Source organism: Carassius carassius, chromosome 20 (genome assembly GCF_963082965.1).
Source record: "Carassius carassius chromosome 20, fCarCar2.1, whole genome shotgun sequence".
Lineage (NCBI taxonomy): Eukaryota > Metazoa > Chordata > Actinopteri > Cypriniformes > Cyprinidae > Carassius > Carassius carassius.
The window spans coordinates 24,633,119-24,656,333 of record NC_081774.1 but is presented as its reverse complement, the minus strand read 5'-3'; the positions used below and the strand labels follow the sequence as shown (position 1 = coordinate 24,656,333).

At 38.4% G+C, this 23,215-nt stretch overlaps 1 protein-coding gene across 16 annotated transcripts in view; it reads right to left on the bottom strand.

The window, feature by feature from the left end:
• dlg1b (discs large MAGUK scaffold protein 1b) overlaps positions 1-23,215 on the bottom strand; it is a 181,761-nt gene that overhangs the window by 82,366 nt on the left and 76,180 nt on the right. Inside the window, exon 1 of one of the 16 annotated variants that reach the window (XM_059502281.1) lies at positions 16,928-17,057. The exons of 13 other annotated variants lie outside the window; for them this stretch is intronic. In XM_059502281.1, the coding sequence (XP_059358264.1) occupies positions 16,928-16,957 (30 nt within the window). In that variant the 5' untranslated portion in view covers positions 16,958-17,057. Of the gene's footprint in view, positions 1-8,027; positions 8,702-16,927; positions 17,058-23,215 lie in introns of those variants that run through there. 2 more of the 16 variants (XM_059502272.1, XM_059502278.1) reach the window with 2 other exon arrangements.

Sequence of the window (23,215 nt, the reverse complement as noted above, 5' to 3'; positions counted from 1 at the left end):
AGCCCCCTTAGATGGTAGGCTACATTTACACTTGTGCGTTTTAGTTTTAAAAGGGTGCTATTATGCTTTTTCACTTTTTTAACTTTAGTTAGCCTGTAATGTTGCTGCTTGAGCATAAAAAACATCTGCAAAGTTACAAAGCTCAAAGTCCACTTCAAAAGGAGATATTTTATTTAACAGAAATCAATTTTCAAAAACTACAACAAACGACTCGTTTGGAATACAACGCATATTTTCCGGGATTTGTGATGTGATATAAAGATTGATGAATGGGAAGAGATCTGGTTGAGCTGCACTAGAGAAGGCAAGTGTGTTATCACTATGTCGGGGACACGCTAGCTTTCCCAAGACAGACAAGCTTAGAGTGGTTACAGTCATCCAGGTTTAAATCGCTCAAATTGATTTGATTTTGACGCAATATTTACACTGAAGCTCGCAGCAGGCGGCTATAATAAGGGGCATGATATTTCCCGACCAGGCGCAGAGTGCTGCCAATCACAACACAAACTGGCCCAGCTAACCAATCACAGCACATCTCGTATTCCAGAAGGCGGGCCTTCATCTGATAAAGGAACTATTCAAGCAGTTCATGCCAGACTGGGGACAGAGGTGTTGTAATAACAAAATATGTGAAAAAAATTTTTTTCGAATAACCTAGTATGAGAGCCTGTACAAGTATACCCCCAAAACAAAATCAAGACCTTGTAAAAGAGCATAATAGGACCCCTTTAAAATAAAAACTATCCGTTTCCACTGCGTTTCAAGCCAGATTTCCACTATCTCTGACAAACCAGAAGTAACTCATTTCCAATGAAGAGTATAGCTTGGGAGCTGCATGGAGTTCTGATCATATGCAGATGTCCGTTTATACTACACGACCGAAAGGGTGTGTTGCATGACCATTCATGCACAATGTAGCATCATGCTACATAAGACAATAAATAATTTACTCAAAACTCACTTTGAACCACCACTGAGTGTTTGTAATAATTTCAGATTGCCGTCTAATGTGTCTTTTGGCCATGTAATGTTTCGGAAATTAAATGTTATTACCTCTGAGTTAGACCAGCAATCATGTAAGAGAAAACATTGGCAGACAACACTGTTAGCTGCTAATGCTCATCAGTAAATCAGTGGAAATTGAAATCCTGATTCTGTCTGAGCTATGCATTTTTAAACAAGCACGTTTTTGAGTCTGTATAAACATTTTTTTTTAGATAATGTAATCTTGTTAAAATTGATTTCATAACATTGATATCGAAAAAAGTATTGTTCATGAACTGGTATCGAAAATTTTTGAATGATACACAGCCCTACCAAAGACGTAGCTCTGTCTTTGTGCATCTGGCCACAAGTCTTTCCTTAACAATACTACCATGTTACATAATTTTCCTTTAACATCCATAAATGGAAATATTTCAGCAAGACCTGCATGAAGAATTGCTATCATTAAGACTGATTTGTAGGTGTTCAATGTGTAGAGCATGTGGGCGGAAGCACGTGATAGTAGAGGAGAGCTCACAGTCTTCCCTGAACGGAGCATGAGGAGGAGGATCTCCTGGCAACCACGTCCACTCACTATTGAGTCATGGCCCTCTGTGACTGAGGTAATCAGCTCACTATTCAATCTGGAGCTTTCCTGGGATGCACCTGATACTTCACCTCTGCAAACTGGGATCCAATCTGACTTCAGTCTTTGACTCTAGTTTCCACCTCTGCACATTTTGCCAATATTCACAGCTTTAAATAAGAACACACTGCCATAACCTGCTTAACATGGCAAATTGTCTGCATTACCCACAGGTTTAAATTTCATGTGATGAAATGTCAAAGAAGTGTTGTATCCTTAATTAATGTGGCACAAACACAGCGAGACACGTTACGCACTGATGTTGTGCAAATCCTTAAGCATGAGCATTAGTAATAGCGAAGCTAGCAAACACTTCTAAGTAGAACTGAATTGAAAAAAACAACAAACATATATTTCTGTTTTAGAAAGAAAAAACAACAACAGTAAAACAGGTTTTAAAACAAAAGAAAATGGAAAATCTATTCTATTTGGATGTGACAAAATTATTTGAGAACGTCAGGTAAATTTATCTGGCACAAACACTCAGTGATTCAGGCACTCCATATGTTATTAATTATACAGTCTGATCATGGACTATTCACAGGGGGAGGTATGACAATTGAAATTATATACATAATGTAAAAAATACAAAAATAATAAATAATGTAAAATATAAAAATACTTTCTATACATTAATATTGCACATTTCAAATAGTTTATATTTTAATATTTTCATTAGAGTGCTAGTTAGTTAGTTCTGCTATTTGAGAACAAATGATTTTTAAGAAATGTTTTTAAGGTGTTAGAAATATGAATTCACAAAGACATATAGACAAATAACTTAAGGATCTTTAGTTTCTTTCGGCTTACAACACTTATCAGTTTGCAATCTCTGAAGAGAGTTAGCCGGTAGTATTACAACAAGTTTACATGTGCTTCAGAGATATTTTCTAAATTTTACTGAACATTCCACTCACTAGAACATAAGCTCATCCCAAAAAGTTTTAGAATAAAAATAATCCAGTAGACACTCTTCTTTTCTCCTTAATAATATAGGGCAGCACCCAGTATCAATGCTAGAACAATAAGGGGGCAAATTTGATCCATCTAAATCTGCATTATGTAAAATTTAAAATGTTAATTTATCAAAATGTTCTGTGAACGTCTACTGTCATATTCTACTGATAAAAAATAAATACCACTATAAACACGCATAACCAGGAGCTACAACCAAATATGTATAATTTCTTATAACAATTACACAATGCATTTCAGTTCTACATTTGTCTTAATGCATTAACCGGCAGGATAAATGTTGTCCTGCTGTTATTACATGGTGACCGTATGGCAATGTTGTAAAGCGATGCTTTACACTGCCTGTAACTAAATCCTCACAAGTTGTTGGCTCCAGTGCTTTAGGAGAATCACTGGAAATGGTTCTAACAACAAAATCTGGGGAGACATGACATGGCACTTGGGCAGTCATCCCATCTGTGTGATCAGATGCTAAAACTGTCACTAAAACTGTCATCAATCTGACAGTCCAGAGAGCAGCAAAAGCTCCTCTCCTCAGCCACCATTCTTTCATATGTTGCCCTTCCTGTCATCAAGAAAATACAGAGAAATGACTAGTTTCAATCATTCTAGTCCAATTTGAGATTTGCCTAATGTGCCAGCCTCTCTCTATCGAAGTCTTAGATCGCAAGGAGAATTTGCAAGCAGCAGACCAGAGAAATTGGACTCTACAGAACACAGAGATAGTGATAAGTGTATGTGTTTTTCTAGTTTAACTGCGAGTGTGAGGTATTGTAACCCTGACAAATTTGGATATATAGCTTGACTTGCCATTATTAAATCAATGGATCATGGCAGAAATAGAGAGCAATAATGACAAGAAACCTACCAAAACCATCATAACCTTCCATGTTTTCTTAAGAAACTAAAAAAAGAAGCTGTGCATTCAGCCAGTGTGTTCTAGAACAAAGGACGATTGACTAAGAAATTAGTATTTACAAGAGCAGCAGTCCAACAGCCAGCATAGGCTTCCTCATACATAACTGTCACACTGCTGTTTTCCCTCCAGTTTAATCAGAGAAATTTCTTATTTTATTTAAGACAGTCATTGCTTAAAGATGACCTAAAAACATGTTTAAACAAATATAATATTTACAAGTGCTTTAATCCTTCTTTTACTCATCTATAGAAGCTAATCATGTCAGTTACATTTACGTTTACATTTATGCATTTAGCATACGTTTTTATCCAAAGAGACTTATAGTGCAATCAGGCTATAATTTTTTTTTTTTTACCAGTACGTGTGTTTCCTGGGAATTGAACCCGCAATCTTTTGCGCTGCTAAAACACTTTTCTTTCAAAAGAAATTTATTTCAGCTTTCAAAACTGGCTAAAGTTCACAATGTTCTTGCAGTACTTATAGATCCTCTTCTGACTATTATTAATTCGTCATTAGGATATGTGCCCAAAACATTCAAACTGGTTATTAAGCATCTCATCAAAAAAAAAAAAAAAAAAAAACACAACTAGACCCCAAAGAACTAGTTAATTATAGACCGATCTTGAATCTTCCTTTTCTAGATACTAGAAAAGGTAGTATCCTCACAATTATATTCCTTCTTAGAAAAAAATGGTATCTGTGAGGATTTCCAGTCAGGATTTAGAATGTATATTAGGATTGAGACTGTTCTCCTTAGAGTTACAAATGACCTGCTCGTGGTTGTATCTCTCTATTAGTTCTACTGGATCTTAGTGCTGCGTTCGACACTATTGACTATAACATTCTCTAGAATTAGGGCTGGGCGATATATCGAATATTAGCGATAACATCGGAATAATTTTGACGACGATGTACAATTTGAATATATCGGGAATATCGAATATTTCAAATTCAAGCATACTTTCCCAAAAGAACGCGCCGAATGTCCAAAAAAGGAACCTGTAACTGCTGACTGCTCTACGCCCCTCTACTACGAGAGCTGTAATGATAGCGGTTGCCAGATAACAAGAGTTTAAATCTCCGAATCAGAGCTCCACTGTTACAAGGATTCATTTTCTGCCCGGTGTTTGCTTATTTTAAGCAATCTGGCAACCATGCGCACGTGCTCACTCCTCATTGCGGAAGAGCCGCTGACGATAATCTGAAAACACTAACAAGCTGGAATTGAGCGATCTAATTAAAGCGTCGTTCAGCCGGTCTGTGTTCTGTCGTGAGATCTCAACTGTATTGTTTGCGTTTGTGATCGCAAAATAAATGCACTTACTCGACCGCTGATGTTTGAATAGAGAAACATAGGCTATGGCTATTTGGAATTACTATTGGGGAATTTCACTGATATGTTTACCAGTTTCCATAATATAGACAGAGAGAATGCAAAAGTCTTTGGTATTCATTTATATATATTTATATATAAGAAATAGCTATGTGCTTCAGCAACTAGCTCCCCATCTAAGAGGGTTTTTAGTGTCAGTAGGACCATAGTTTCATGCCACAGAGCTTCTCTTAAAACCACAGACAGTTGACAGACTTGTGTTCTTAGCTTAAAAACGTGTTAAAAAAATTAAATAAAATACTTATCCCAGTTGCATAGTTTAAATTGTGAATTGCATGCACTAAAAAGAAGAATGCACTTTCTGTAACTGTTACTTAATTTGCACTGCTTCAGTTACATATAGGCCTACATGTATTCATTTAACAAAAAGCAGTAAGTGATCTCTTGGTCTAGATTTTTTAACTGCTTAAATTAGCTGTTTAATCTAAATAGTTTTTTTTTTAATGGGCAAAAGAAAATCATGTTTTATTTTTTATTATTTAAATGCAAATGCAAACATATCGAGATATATATCGAATATCGTAAAAATTTTGACAATATCGAGATATCATTTTTTTTTGTATATCGCCCAGCCCTATCTAGAATAAACTCGAAAACTTACCTTGCATTAATGGAAGTGTATTAGAATGGTTCATATCGTACTTATCTGACAATCATCAACTGCATTACTGACACACTATTTTCCTATTTAATGCTGTTTAGTTGTTTTGACGATCTGTATTGTTAAAAGCACTATTTAAATAAAGGTGACTTGACTACTTCAGATTATCAACATTTTTAACAATTAAAAATGAATTCCAATTGAACGTCAATCCTGAACAGAGCAGATGACATGTAATCCTATGGGCTTTGCATCAAGGATTTGAGAAGTTAATGCCATGATGGCATTGATGCCATTCGGCACCCATACAGACAGTAATCATCATGCCAGAAGCCAAAGGACGATGGTTAAACTACTCCAAAGAATTCTTGAGTGACTACATGATAATTTAAATTAATTAGCCCTCCATAGGTTTGATGTAAAAAAAACAACAACATTGAGACAGATTACTTGAAACCAATTCACCACAATCAGCTGTTCTGAAGCATGTACAAAAAAAAAATAGTTCAACCTACTATTTCACAATCAGCATAAAAATGAAGTTCCACACATAAGATTCTGTAAGTGTTTGAAAAGTTGGATAATGCCAGAGCTAAAGCATTACAGTGACATGCTCTCATTAAGAACACGCAGGCTTTACCCTAAGCTAATACAATGAAATCTGTGCAATCTCCATCACTGTATAGAGCGTGATTACTGGTGAGCAGAGTGTTAACTACAGTAAGAGCAGAGATAAGCCAATGACTGATTAAAGCCGTGTTTCCACAGCAGGAACTTTACCCAGGAACTAGGGACTTTGGGATGGTACTCTGTGTGTTGCCACCGCTAGAAACAGAATCTAAATATAGTTCTGGGTAAAAAATTGCCCCTCAGAAAGTCCCTGCTTGCGAGGTAGTACTTTCTCAAAGGTCCAGAACTTTCAGGGGGTGGGACTTGGGTGCTAAACATGCTGATTGGTTGAGTTCACGCAGCATTGTGATTTCAATCCCCATTTATTCTGATAATTTTCTAAATACTACTGTTATTGTGCCATGAAATGTAGTTTTAAAAGTATTTCAGGCTAAAATGTAGTTGTTTAAAACTCAAATCTGCAGTTTATTTATAAAGACAGCACCTATATAAAAATGTGTATCACCAATTTCGGAGATGATCGGCTCCAGGCGATCAGTGGGAGCTCAGTGATCATGTATCTGCCTAGAGCGCTCTCAACTCAGCTAGTCCCTCTGACATATGCTGCTGACGCTGATGACTCTTTAGTGGCTAATCAAAATAGAATTAATTTTGGATAAATCTAATAGGTGATCTTTGGTCTTAATTCAATTTATCTATGTTAAAATGAAAATAAAAAGAGGCAACTGATATTATATTTTATTTCATTGTTATGTAGGCTGTATACATACACATTTCCCTGAACTACATTTCTGTGGCTATTAATCATATTTAGTCTTATTATAAATACTTTAGACCGCGGTGAAAATGCAGAAAGCAACAGGTCTGGGGGGAAAATAATTCCTGGGGAAAAAAGTTCCTGGTACAATTGTACCGGAAAGACACCCCAGACGTGTATCGACAGCCCTAATACCAGCAGACAAGAAGTTGTAAACATGCTGGAAGTTAACATAAAATACCTTCAGAAAATATATCCTGAGTTGTGACATGGAACATTTTATCTAAAACTAGTTTAAACAAAATCTGACAATTGTTTTATAATTATTATGCATCCAGCTTTTATGATCTCTTGTTAATACAAACTAGTGAACACAGAGTTTATGTATACAATGTGTACCGTATTTTTCGGACTATAAGTCGCACCTGAGTATAAGTCGCATCAGTCCAAAATACGTCATGATGAGGAAAAAACATATATAAGTCGCACTGGACTATAAGTCGCATTTATTTTGAACTAAGAACCAAGAGAACGGTCTGGAGACGGTAATGTTTTCTATTGGTTCATTTCTCTCGGTTCATGTCAAATTAATTTTGATAAATAAGTCGCACCTGACTATAAGTCGCAGGACCAGCCAAACTATGAAAAAAAGTATGACTTAAAGTCCGGAAAATACGGTAAACACATGCATAGAGAGCTGTTGATCACAGGGGCCTGGGTGCATCCCGGGTCATGCCCTGATCCCACTTTGATTTCTAGACTTGACTTTTCATATAAATAAAGGGAAGAGGTTGAAAAAATAATCTAAAAGTAACTAAAAAGTAAGGACCCAATATTTGCACCTTCCCCTAAACATTTATATGCATTTTACCCATCTTAATGTTGGAAACCTAGACGTGTTTTATGTCAGCACTCTGTGAGAATATCCCTACTCAACTTCTCTTATCTCATCAAGTTCACTGTATGAGCCTTGAAGACTCCTCAGATTTTTCTGGCAGCTGTACAGAAGAAAATCTTGGCAGCAACACCTGGAAGCAAATGCTGGATAGATTCTCACAGTCTGTCCTCTAGATCTGACATAAAGCAAACCAGAGAAACTGAGCAGAGAGCTCCACGACCCACCTTGCATCCAAACATGAGGGAGATGGTGCTGTTTGTACAGGCCACTTTGCAGTGGCACAGCATGGGCGAGAAACAGTTCAACTTCTTAATGCTGGGTGACATTTTCTCGCCACTATGGCAGCTGAGCCGCTCAGCCAGCGAAGAACCGGAGAATCGCCTCCTCGAGCGAAACTTGCTCCTGCCTCTCCGGCCACCTCCTGCTCCACCACCTCCCCCCGCACCTCCTCCTCCTGCCCCTCCACTGCTGCTGCTGCTGCCCGCTCTCACCATCCACCCTCATTCCTCGTCTCACTCCATCACACCAGGGAAGGGACAGCCAGTCTGCTTCCTTCATCCAGCGAATTTTCCACACGCCCCCCTCTCGGTCACCACAGCTTCAGAATTCCACTGTCTCTCAATGTTGTTCTTCTCCTGCTTCACTTGATTGAAAGAAGAATCAGTTTCTTCACCTTCCTAACGCTCTTCTACGCTCCGTCACTCTCCTTCTTAAACAGCGACCTCTCAGCTGTCAGTCACGGTGGAGATGTTTACACAGAGGCCTCGTTGGAGTCATGCTGCGTGAAAAGAGTGCAACCTTTTGGCTCTTTTAGTTAAATGTTCTCTATCACACAAGACACCAGACAACCGTCTCATTCCCAAAAGAGAGGTGAAGAACGGCACAGTGAGCACAACGCAGTGAGTTGTGAGGAGAACGAGGGAAGAGGAGGAGAGATGTGAGGGGAGGAAGGGAGGGGACAGTAAAGCTGTTGCAGCGCGTGGTGTTTGTCACATGGGCTTCGTCAGACAGGAGTAGGGATGAGTCTCTCTCTGTCTCATCCTCAGCGTGGGTGCTCTACGTCACCTGATAGATTGAGGAGTATGAAAAAAGCTAAAGCGGTTACCAGTGAGAGGAACAGCAAATGTACATCCTAAGGGAGCACAGTCTTGCATGGAGGAGGAGGAGCATTAATGGACTGGCTTCCTGCACGTTTACATGGAGGGGAAGAAAAGTGTAGAGGGAGGGGGAGCTCAGAGACTGGCCAATAAGATGACAGAATGTCATTGGCAGCTGACTGGACAGTCTGGCTGTGACCTTCTGAGAACGGTGCCATTTCTGGATGGAATCCATACGATGGAGAAAGTGGACCGTGACAGGGCCAGACAGAGAGCTACTTGAACTTTACTGTAGTCTATTTTTTCCCATTTGATTAAGATGTCCGTGGAACATTCACACTGGACTAACCATTCAGGTCACTGGGCAATAAGAGGCAGTAACATGGGGGATGGTCTGCAATGACAAAGATCTCTCCCATGACTTTGCTTCAGGAAAATTTAAATCAGCAGTCAAGCTAAAAGGGATGTAGCAAAATGCTGCCATACACACTAATCTAATCCTTAACGCTAATGAGATCCTGTTCGTACACAGCGTTCACATACATGTGCTATTTCCTGTCAGTGCTGCAATCCTAGAATAAAATCAAGGCAAAATAATATTGTAATAAGCAGCAGCACACTTTTTGTACAGTTCTTTCGACTTCCCTAAGATCTATGAGGTTCTTCTCTCATGCGTATCTACAAATTGCGCAGATGTCAAAGGGCTCCAAGCCAGTAGTACTACTAGCGTCAATTACCCCCATTTTATATCATTTCGGCTGTCAGCGTGCCTCACTGTCCAAGTGTGACTCAGATCTTGCCGTTTTTGATATATATATGCATCACTCAACATGCAATACAACTAATGCTGGCAAACTCCGTTCAGGGTTACCGATCACCCAAATGCTTGTGTACTATGACACACAGTCTGTCTCAGTTTGTTCTGTTTCTTCATGTTATTCCAGACAGACTGATGACGGTGAGATCAGATCTCTGTGTGGAGCACTGGCTGCTGTCAGACTCCTTGTGCAAACAAAAATCTCACTGGATTATTACAATTAATGGCAAAATTAATGTTTGGAAATGTAAACTGATATTTACTACTGACACACTAAGCAAAAGATAGAAATAAAACAATCTTTTTTTTTAAGCCTTTACGCCATCACATAATCCTTCAGAAATCATTCCAATATGTTGATTTACTATCAATTATGTTCTTTTTAGCTTTCTATTCATCTAATAATCCTAAACAAAATTTCACAGGTTCCAAAAAAATATTAAGCAGCAAAACTGTTTCCCAGCGCTGGTAATAAATCAATAAATTAGAATGAATTCTGAAGGATCATATGACTCTGAAAACTAAAGTAACAGCTGATGAAAATTCTGATTTGCATCACTGAATTAAATTATATTTTAAAGTATATTATGCATTATATATGTATATACATCTGACATGGAGAAGAGTGAAAACTCCTCACATGACGGCTGGAGGAGTTACTGAACATCTGAACATAACGAACCAAATGGACATTGATGGATCTTTTTCTGTATGTTCTGCAAAATGTCAACAAATGTATATTTCTGCAAGTGTAAATATTATGGAAATATCAATATTAGTGGTGTCTATGCAAAGGCATTCCTTCTGGAACAGAGATAACGTGGGTTTGGAGTGTATTCATTTCATACTCTGTGACAGCTTATTTAATGTAAAAATTATACAATGTATTTAATCTATAAATTACATGTACAACAAACTGGTAATGTCATAGTGGTATTGTGTACTGTAATCAAATGTAGCCTATCTACACCCGTTGAACTGTAGACAGCACACGCAGTGTTCACCTAATGAAGATCTTCATTGCTAGCAAACAACAGCCTATGTAGATTTGCTTTCAGTTGCCTGTAGATCCAAAGATGGCAGAGAAGCTTTAGAAAAACCTGTTCTGAGATAGCTTGAAAATTTCATCAAAGTCTAGAGTTTCTTTATTTCTATTAATATTTAAAAAGCTACCATCTGTGATAACTGAACCACTTAAACCCCTGAAATAAAAATGTGTATGATTACTGTATTTTATGACTATGGAACTAACTATAATACTTGATAATATTTTATTTGAGCAGATTGTTCAGACTGTTTCAGGGGGCTCTGCTTTACTACAAAAAGTTACAGTGAATCATTTCATGGTTTCAGCCTCTAATGAGCATGTGAGCACTTACTGTGAACCTAATTTAGCCCAATTCTCACTACTAGCCCAACACTGTGACACAGCAGGCTTCATATTCACCCTCATTCTATTAATCAGGTCCCTATTTTTTTTTTTTTTAAAGTAAAACACATCACCAATCTAACCAAGTAATTGTCTTAATTGCAAATCTCCAACTCAAAGCACTGCAGTGATTGGAAGAAAAGTATGTCGCCTTTGGGGAGCATGAAATAAATGCACACAGCTCCACCTTGTGGACTGTATCCATAGCTCAAGACTCTAATGCTACGAGTTTTCATACGCTCTGCTGCACCTGCTGCACAGAGATGAGCATTTATCAGACGACAATGAGGGATTCCATCTAAGTTTAAGCAATAAAAGTAGATGATCTGTTAGTTTGCTATTAGAAACAAGCATGTGCAGTACAGTAGAACCACACGCACACCTTTACAAGAAGCTGGATAGCCTTCCTTCAATTAGTTTTATTTAACAATTAAAGATTTTCAGTATGTAATGCAATAAACAAACACAGGAGAGGGATGCAAATTTACACACACACAAAACCTTGTCTACAGTGTCCAATGACCAAATTAGCATGTCATTTAAGAACTGAATCAAGCTAACCCACTTTAGACTAGGCTACAAAATTTGTCTTCTTTTATGTCGAACATGCTACGCTTATGAACACAAATAGCCAAGATGATCTTGCCATATTCGAACAGTGCTAGAAAGGTTTGAAGTAAAAAAAAAAAAAAAAAAAAAAAATTAAGAAACAACTGCTTTGTCTCTAAATAAAGTCTGTAATCACTGTTGCAACTGGCGGTAACTTCATGCTGCAGTTTATTGTGCTGCTTTAAATGGGGAAAGAGATTTAAACTTCTTCCCCTTTAAACTGTATGCTGATTCAGTTTGAAACTCCTGTTATAAAGTACACATTTAGGACATTTTTCCTGCAGCAGCTCACTCGGTGTTGTATATTTAATTTTCAGATGTGTTCACAATAAAGTATATTTAATATTTATATCGTTACCCTAGTAGCCACACTAACAAAGTCCATTCAGTTTAAACTTATTAAATTTCATATTATACATACATACATACATTATATATATATATATATATATATATATATATATATATATATATATATATATATATATATATATATACATATATATATATATATATATATATATATATATATATATATATATATATATATATATATATATATATATATATATACATATAGGGTAACTGCTTGTGTAACTGCTAATATTGTATTCTCCCGTTTTTCAACAAAATTAATACAAGTAAATCTTTTAAGAATCTTTTAATTACTTAATATTCTCAATCAGATTACTGGGGAGTTTTATACAAAATAAACAAAATCTTCACTGTTCCACTAATTTAAATTAAATTTGAAAAGTAGTTAAGTAGTGAAGAGTTCAACACAGCATCCCTTTTCCAACCCTTCTTTTCTCACTTTAAGAATGAAAGAAATTAAATTTTTTTTTTTTTTTTAACATTTTAACTCATAAAACTATACACCACTCAAAGCAGTGTGAAATAACCTCTATGATCCCTATTGCTAAGACATTGGACTGGTGTCGGTGTATTCTGCTGTAAAAATATGAAAAAGACAATACTGTGTATTTGTGGTCTGGCCTCCCAATTTAATTTACCGATGTATCTAGATGCACTGGAATGCACTAAGAATTTCTCGATTTCCTCCACACAAAAAAAACATCTCTTGCCAGGTTTGTTTCCAGAATATGCTTTAAAATGTCTCCCTTTTACACTTCTAATCCCTATAAGAAAGTATTTTAAGGCAACGTACTGTATGTAAGACAATATAGACATACAGTATATTACTACATTGATATTTAACACACCCATAATATTTCTAAAGAAATAATCAAGATTTTGGGTTCATTCATAGTCTGTTGAAAGTAATTTGTTGATGCTTTAACATATAAAAAAAAATCCTTGTAATGTTTAATGGTTGAAGGGTGAATACTTGATTACTGTACACCTTGTGACATAGCAGCTTTTAGATATTGTTCTGTTTTTTTGTTATAATTCGGAAATAACAAGGAGGCAGTTTCAATACAAAGTCTATGGAGCAGGTTGGAAACAACTTCATAATATCGATGTATAATATTGATGATATCATGATATATGACAAAATGACGTAGAATATGACGTACAATTTATTGTGCAGCCCTAACAGTTATACATTTTTTTGTTTTTTATTAGATAAACATCAAAGTGTTTTCACATTTTAAAGTTAACTCAACTGTTACCATTAGTAAATGCAATATGAATTAACATGAATGATTTAAAAAGTACAATACATTTTCATGATTCAGTAATGTTTGGCCATTGCATTCCAATCTAGTTATCAACATCACTTAAATCCACTTTTGGTCAACCTCTACTTTGAGACATTAAACAAAAATACATTAACTGATGAAAGGTATTAAGAGTAAATGTTGAATCCTAAAGAAAACAGACTCATCCCTCTTTCAGTAGTGCCACGCCTTTCGTCACGCTACACCACATCTCCACTGAGAGCTGTGGGTCCATATGGACTAACATCTGATGTGAGGAAAACATACATCAGAAAGTGGTTTTGTGAACTACATTTTTACAATTACTGAAACAGCCTTAAACCTAAGTTTAGCCTAGTAACACAGAGCTGACCGGTAGGTTCTTGGGACCAAAAAACAACATATTTTTGGAAGAGCAGATCCTATGTTCCAGCCTAACATCGCACAGCCACTTATATGCATAATTCAGCATAAAAGCACAAGGAGAAAGAAAAAGCTTGACATCACCACCATGCATAAAAATGAAAAGAGCAACGAGGACCTGAGAGACATGACACATGATACAGTACAGCACTTTACATTTAGATAACAATGGAGCCTCCATCGTTTATTTCAGTATATTAATGCTGTGAGACCTCTCAAGACATTATCGAGAACTAGTCATAGTAGACTAACATTAAAGATGTTGTATATTTGGAGGAAGTGATTAACGCAGACTGTGATGCCCAGAGGAGAACAGTCCATATCAAAGCCAATGAGTCATTTATTTGCGTGGATAGAGATAATGTGACATTTGATGCAGGCTACGCTACAGTGACTCCCACACAGCCCCACTAAAACAGATTTAAACAGTGCATACACAAGCACAAATGAGCTGAATTACTTGTGTCTGTTTAATCCCTTAGGCCAGTCTATGGCTAGTTTTTACTACAGAGCTCTTTGGCACTGCTGAGTTTAACAGGCCTGTAGACTATTAAAAGCATATAAACTGTAAACCCTGATTTAAATTTTTCAGAGTGCATAATCTTGACAAGCAAATATCATGTGGATGGTAGGGTCAGTAATTTGACAGGCAGGCAATGAAAATGTTTAAGAGGGTAGTTAAGGGAGGAAAATGATACTCAGCTCTGATAATATAATAAACTTTTGTGAGAAAACCAAGAATGTATACAAAAAGAGCTTCTTCCTGACTTTGTCTCCTGGTCCTGGATGAAGTCGATGCAAAGCCCACATGGAAATCTATGTGCTTTTAACCGCAAGCCTGACATGCCCTGAGGCTGGCACAGACCAGAGGAGACATGAGCATGAGCAGTCATGCATGCAAAAAACATGCAGTCACTGCACACAACTGGAACCCATCCTCTGTGACGCCTCAAATCCAGGCACTCAGAACAAGGGGAGGGTGTGTCAGAGGTTAGGGAGACAGGGGAATAGATAGAAAGCGAGAGCTCTTTGAGAATTCCCAAACAGGGACACAAACCCTGCTCTCTTGAGCAGAAATAGCCTCATCTGCAACATTTCTGACAACAGAAGCTCATAGGTTATTCATCAGTTTACTTGAAAATGTCATTTAGTCTATATTTAGGGATCAGAAATGTAAACGTATGCTGCAGCTAAAAAAAAACAAACAACAACCATAAACTCTTCAGGAATGAAATAAACAGCAGTTTGTAAGTTCAGTTCAATACATTACTCCAGGCTGAGCCAAACTGCTTATAAACTAAGCATAAACTGCTGTAGCTTGCACTCTGCAGTGCAGTCCAACTTTTTTTTACATAAGGTCCAGATTACAGGTCTAGATCCCTTGTGAGACCAGCTTTCAAGATTTGCTTGGAAGATTTTCATGGGCAAAATGTAGTCATTTCAATCGCTATTAATTACTTTTAATTTTTAAATATAATAATACACTGGCACAAATCAGTTTAACATACAATAACACAATTTTATTATTACAGAATGTACCGAAAAAATACTATTCATATATTGTTTTGATAAATTGGTTTGAGTCATAAGCCAATACAGGGCTGGGAGATTTTCCCGATTTTATAATTAATTTGAATTTATTGTTTTGTAACGAATTTATTTTTATGAAATCGAGGAATCGCAATTTCTAATAGAAATATTACCACATGTTAGAATTAGACACTTTGACAATATGCCAGTGATAACAGTGAAGAGAAAAGAACAATCCAAACACATGTCGGCGCACGTGATTAACCGCTAACATGTGACACGCTCTGTGAAAGACCATAAATATAGCGCTGAGCACCATTCACACAGAATGCGCTTTTGTTTTGACAAAGATGCAATGTGGGCAGCGGAATAAGTAAAACATGTAAGAAGATGGGAGTGAACTGCTAACTTGAGCACAGTGTTTTTAGAATGGCATTTTTACGCATGAGACACTACAAGAGTCAACCACAGCAGTCAACCACATCCATGTTTACAAAGAAAACACTATGGAAAAGCAGCACAATCAAATAAAAAACCTGTAAAGAACTACTACTGTATGTCTGATATTTCATGTTTGCATCATGGTGACAGGCTGATAGCTGCTGTTGGTTTTAAAGAACATTTATAGTTAATTTATAGATAATGAAAGTCTACTGGTCTACAGCCTCCTAAAGGTCAAGATAAATGACAGCAAGGCCCATGAGATAAACAGCATTAAAGCAGGGAGGAAAGACTTGCATACAGAATGTCAGATGTTGTACAGACGTCCTGCTGCTATCTTTCTCTCACAAACAAAACAGCAAAAAAAATGACCTATTCAGCATTGCATGTTCAGCATATATTAACAGATATACATGACATTAAGTACTGAAATAAAATAACTTAAGATACCATGAAAGTGTCGTGACATCACACCAGGGGTAATATAATGACAGCACATCCCTAAAACGGTTTTATATAATAAATGAAAAATAAAACATGAGCAGAGCACTAGGCTGAAAATATAGGCATGCTATGAAACTAATAAATGAGTTTAAAAAACAGCACATCGCCTCAAACTTCTCAAACCATAAGGTGAGAAAAGACAGAACCTGACAGGTGATGTAGAGAACTGGTTAAACACAGGGCAATGACAGGGACATTGATCAGTGGTCAATCAATATAGATTTTCAATGGCAGTTTCTAAAACTTTTAATTTGATTTTGTCTCCCAAATCTTGAATATTGAATTAGTGTTGGTTAAACAACAATATTTAAAAATAAATAAATAAATAAAATGACAAAAAAACTTTAAACTTCCATTATCACATTGTATTGTCTTGTGAGCAGATTTATTGCAAACAATACAGAAAGTTGGTACCAAGGTCTCAAGTTTAATGCATTTTAAGGGGGTCCTACCGGACCAGTTAAGATCATTAAACTGCCATAACTACGTATTAGCAAAGTAAGGCTATTATATTGTGTACACAGCAATAAACAGAATTAATAACAACAACAAAAGGCGGTAAATGCCTTCATTCAGATGGTCGCAGTAAATCACCGTTAATCTGTGCGCTTACCTTGGTCGTAACAATACAAATGCAATCCATTCTGTCATATCGGACAGAGACCTCGCGCCTCTCAGCATAGCATTGCGCAACTCTCTTCTTTTACGAGAATCACGATAAATTCGTTCATAAATGCGGAGCTCACAGCTACTCCTTAAAGACCGAGAGTTAACAAAAGCGATCCACGTGTTAGTATTTGTTCTTCATGTTGGCCATGTCAGTGAAGTTTACAAAGAGGGAGAGAGAGAGATACGCACATGTCTCCAAATGATCCCGAGAGCGCATACAAGAGAGCGCGCTGCATCACACCACGCCGCTTTACTCTCTCGCTGCTGCACCAAGCATCTCCAAGATTACACAGAGTAAATGCTTTTACTTCTTCGCGACCATCAGATCTGTTTAAATTAAAGCGCTGGAGACAGACTCGCGTTCTGGAAATCCGTGCCCGCATTTATGGATTCTGCACAAAACTAAACCACAAGTAAAGGGTCATTATCTAAAAACGAATGGTAGGTTTTCTTGATGTCTAATAAAGATAACAATATTCAGTGGCCCGTGACGAGTCATCTTTAATTATAGCTCAATAAGCACCAGAAAACAGCGAAAAAGACATATAGTGTGGCATGTTGCATGCGTTGCGATTTGGGGTGGAATTAATTGAAACGAGGGAATTGATTTCCCTGCAATTTCCCTTGTCAGTGTCTCTTCCCAATTTCACAGCTGCTGTTGCAGTCATTAAAATAGTTCGGTTTTGATTTTTAATGGCAAAGTGGCAATATTTATTTTCGTTTCTTTAAGTTGATTTAGAGATAGGTTTGGAACATTCAATGTTTGTTAAATTCAAGTTTTTGTTTTTTAAAGGAACAACCAAGCGGCCAGTGGTAGACAGTGAGTTGGGCATACACAGCAAAATTGCAAGTGTTAATTCAACTCTAGCAGAGTTGAAATCAACTTTGTAAAAGTGCGCATATTGTCCCAATCTTTTCAGAGTTACATCAACACTCTTCAAAGAGTAACATGTTTAACACTATGAATGAGTTATACGTACACGGTATGGAGTTAAAAAACAACTCCGGTCCACAACACAGAGTGTTGATTTTTCCTTAACAGCAGTGTAAAGAGTTACAATTTAACACCTTTAAGATAGATTTTAACTCTATAAATTTAACTCCAGTGTAGTTAGCATTACAAAAACTCTCCTGCACAGCAAAAAAGCAGTAAACAATTAACTCAATTCAAGTCAAATTTAACACTCCTGGAATGTATATATGACAATAAATAAATTAATCCACAAATCAATACGTTTACATTTATTTATTGAAATTGAAACATTGTAACTTAATCCCTGCACCAAAATGTCTTCACATTCAGTGTTTTCAATACATGTAAACAACATGTTTTTACAAAAATTAAAACAATATTAAAGCAAATCAGTGTAAAGGCACAAAATACGTATTCTTATTTGGTCCATGTGTATTCTGAATTTCAATAGGTTTATCCACCTTTTTCCTGACATAAAAATGGGTGCCGCCATTAGTAAATTCTATGGGTTTAGCTTCCGGGCTCATTTGCCTCCAGCTGTACATTTTTTTAGCTGGACAAAACAGTTTGTTTTGCTGCTTGATATTGACAATCGCTGTGTCCTATCATATTATTTAAATATGTTATCTATATTAAGAACACACTTGTTTGTACTGCAAACAGTTTTACTGTTAACTGCACGTTGTTATTCACCTCGTTATAGCGGCTAATGAAACGGAAGTCTCACCCATAGGCTTACTTCTGCGTTGAGGAAAAAGGTGGATAGTGCTTACATTTATCTGCTTAAACCACAGCATCTCATTCATTACCATCAACCATGAATGCCGGGCCGTTCTTATCTGATGCGTGGCCCGGTGCAAAGTAGGGAGCGTTCCCGGGTGGGGGGATCATTCATTCCATTTACCCCTCAAGTAGGGGTCCGGTGCGACAGCACCAGTTGCACCCCCATAAGGATGGAAAAAAGTCTGTGCCAATTGTGTTTGGACCTTCTTGTAGAAAGTAGTCACTTTCTTTTTTCCAGGACGACAAGACGTGGTTCTCTGCAGTTTCCAGCTAAGCAAGAAATCCACTCCCACTTGCAGCATCACAAAAGTGCTACTGTAAAATATGGGGGGGGGGGGGCAGGATAATTCCACATCCAGTTATCAAAGCTATTATTAACAAGTGAAATATCAGGGACAACTATCAATTACAATACAATAATAGTTTAATCAAAACATTTACCCAAAAATTCGGTCATGATTTTTTTTTATCTTCATGTGGTTCCAATCTTGTATGACATACATGTCTTACATGGTGTCTGTGGAACGGCATGAGTATAAGTAAATAACAATTCATGTGAACAATTTGTTTTAAGGGTTATTTCGCCCCCAAAAATAAAACTGTCATAATTTATTTACCTGACTGTTGGTCTCTGTGCATGAGTGCGCGTTCATGAGACTATTTGCAAAGCAATTCAATCCAACTCAACTAGGAAAAGCACAAAAGGTTGTGAACAATCAAGATGAACACAGAAAATAAAATACAATCTATATACAGTACTTCTTTCTTTGAGGTAAATATATCTGTTGTGCTCATTGCAACAGGAAGTGATCACGTTCATCATCTGTCAGCTGTCATTTTGACTGTCATGACAACCGAAGCTCCAGTCCAGAGTCACATTTTTATTAATATTGATTTTTTTTTTTCAGAAGTTGTGTGCAATTCAGAGTGAACTGAACTAATAGTTTAATGAACACAGTCATGCACAGAGATCAACAATCAAGTCAGGATGTTTGTTAAATAATATGAAAAAGTTCAGTATGTTTCTCACCAAACCTTATTGTATACCTGCAGAACACTTGGAATATACATTACGTAATACATAAGACCACTCTATTAAACTTTTGCTTCTATTTTAACAGCTTGATGTTAAGAGCCATAGACTGACATTATATGGGCAAGCATATTTGGGACATTTCATTTAAATATCCTTTTGTGGTCTAACAAAAAAACATATGACAAGAAAAATCAAGGGTGAGTAGATAGATGATTGTTTAAATTGTAACTATCCCTTTAAGGAAAAGCATTTAATTCACTGTAAAAGTATATATTTGTAAAAAGAAGTCCGTCTTACTGGAAAATAGATTGTGATTCCTGAATTCCATGTTGATCTCATTGCGCTGAGGCAGGGCTCTGTCTATCAAAATGAATGTGCATAAAATGGGACAGCAGATAAATAAATGACAGTACAAGCATACCAAAAAATCATATCTGATCTGTAGTTCATGCTACCCATGTGTCATACTCCAAGTCTTGTGAGGAAACAAATTAACTTTGAATGGTGAACAATTTTAACTCATGAAGTATAGAGAGTTTGAGTATATTGAAAAGTTATTTTCAAATATATACAAATGAATATTTATGAAAATATATGAATATATGACATATGAAACAAACACATACATATATATATACACATTTCACGAGTTCACCCTTACATCTAATTTGAAGGTGAATAGGTGAATAGTAGGCATATTTTAGCGTGCTGTCCTGGGGGAGGGGTCCGGGCCCGGAGCATAGCCCGAACCCAAATAACTCCCCTATCCCTAATTTGGGATAAATAGATTAGAAGTGAGGAGTTGGGGTGGAGGAGGGATGCCGAAAAATTGTCGTGGGACAGGAGGTAGGAAGACTGGATATATATACACTTGTGTGCTAGTTAAGATGATTAGCTAAACGAGATGCACCTGTGCCAAATTGGATGATTATCTGATTGTGCTCCTCCCGAACTTTGTTAATAAAACCACGTTGTGGCAGGGGGGCATGGTTTAGCGAAGTCTGCAGCGGGAGAGAGAATCAGGAGACGAGCGGTAAGTGAGTGGTTTGGGCAAAAACTATCAACACCTGTCTCTTGTTTCAGTAATTGGCGTGGAGAGAGTATAAAACGCCAGGAGAGACAGAAGCAGTTGAGAGAGACGGACTGCTAACACGAACCGGAAACGGAACCGGAACTAGTAACCCGGTAGTGTTGTGCGATCGTGTTTGTTAATGTCAGAGTAAACGTCACCAATGGTGTTTATAAAGTTTAAGTTTGAATTTAAGTTAATAAATTCGTCAGCAGTCCAGCCGACCCCTTTGTCTTCTTCCTTTCCTCTCACAAACTTACTACACTGGTGCCGAAACCTGGGAAAGGAAGAAGGAGTGCCACCGCTATGCAGAGTCCCTCCTCTACGCCTAGGGATGGGACGATAACCGGTTTTATTGATAACCGTGATAAAATGTGCTGAAGGTTAGTAATATCGTTTAAAAATGAATTATCATTAAAACCGTGTTTGATTATCGCGGTTTTAATAACTCACTATTAAATCATGTCCAGCCAGCAACAGTCTGACGCAAGCGCAGTGCACAATGTTTTTTTTGTTATTTTTCGAGAAGGAATGGCGAAAGTCAGTGACTTTTCTATGCTTTTCTATGCTTCTACACTTTTCATTGTAAGGAAGGAAATGCCACAGAATTTAATCTTTCTTTAAATTAAGTGCATAGAGTTGCTTGTTTTATTAGTTGTTTGTTGATTATTAAATATAAAACTTGCTGAAATGTTTTCAGTGTGAGCATCAACTATTTTTGAACACTTTCATCTCGTTTCAACAAAACCGTGATAATATTGATAATCGTGATAATTTTAGTCACTATAACCGTGATATTAAATTTTCATACCGTCCCATCCCTATCTACGCCCTTTGCGGATGTTATTTCATCCCTCGCGGCCCTACATCAGGAGCAACAACAGGCCCTGCTGGACTTGAGAATGGATCAGGAGCGGCGATTCCATGCCATCCTGCAAGCCCAGCAGGAGAACCGCGAGAGGTTCCGGAGCTGGATTGACCGGGAGGTTCGCGCCGAGGCCACGGGACCGCTCGCGGCTCCTGTTCACTTACCCCTCCACAAGATGGGACCACAAGACGACCCAGAAGTATTCATAGAACTCTTTGAAAAATCAGCGGAAGCGTGTGGCTGGCCCCACGACCAATGGCCAGTCCGTCTGATCCCCCTGCTCTCGGGCGAGTCCCAGGTGGCCGCACAACAGCTACCGGTGGCGAACCTCCTAGTCTTCGACGACCTTAAGAGGGCCATCATTCAGTGGGTCGGCCGGACCCCAGAGCAGCATCGCCAGTGCTTCCGTTCCCTGGACCTGGGGGAATCCGGTCGGCCCTTCGCAATGGCCCAGCAGCTCCGGGACTCCTGCCGCAAGTGGCTACTGGCCGAGGGGAGTGACGTGGAACACATCATCGACCTTGTGGTGCTGAAACAATTCATCGCTCGGCTCCCAAAGAAAACAGCCGAGTGGGTCCAGTGCCACCGTCACACGTCACTGGACTGGGCCATCCATCTAGCAGAGGACCACATGGTGGCGTGCCCAGGGGTCGGCGAACCCTTAACATCTCTCTCTCTCTCTCCCTCTCTCTCCTCCCCTTCTCTCTCGCGACCTGTCCCTCTCCCTAGGTCCCGTCCACCCGGCCTTCCTCGTGTCTCCTCGTGTCCGCTCTCTCCGCGCCAATTCTCCAATCCACTCCCTGCCACTGGGGCGGCGGGGAGGTCTGGGCTGGCCTGTTGGCGTTGCGGGGACCCGGAGCATTTCGTGGACAGGTGTCCAGTGATGGAGGTGGGGACGATGATCCGGGTCCCGGATGTCCCACAGGCGACCCCCGGTCAGGCTGGCGAGTACCAAATACTTGTGAGTATCAAGGGGGGTACATATCCGGCCTTGGTGGATTCAGGATGTAACCAAACCTCAATACATCAAAGCCTGATTCAACCGGGGGCATTGGATACAAGCCGCGTGGTTAAGGTGCGGTGCGTACACGGGGATGTGGTGGAGTATCTGGTGGTCCCAATTGTTATTCAATTCCGGGGATAAAAGCATAGTGTGGAGGTGGCAGTTAGTCCCCACCTCCGGCATCCGATAATTTTGGGAACGAATTGGCCCACGTTTACGGTTTTATTGGGGTCGTTATGTGTGTATGCCTCTTGGGATAAGGCACGGAAAGAGGCCGCGCGGGTGCAGGTGGGAGAAACGGAGCCAGGACCGCTGGGGTTCTGCTTCAGAGGAACCGAGCGAAATCGGGACACTTACTCTCTCGGAGCGTGATTACTTTGCTCTGGAGCAGTCTCAGGATGAGACATTAAAACACGCGTTTCAACAGGTCCGCTCCATTGATGGCCAGCCTCTCCAACCTGCCCACCCGCTCACCTATCCGTATTTTGCCATTCTAAGAG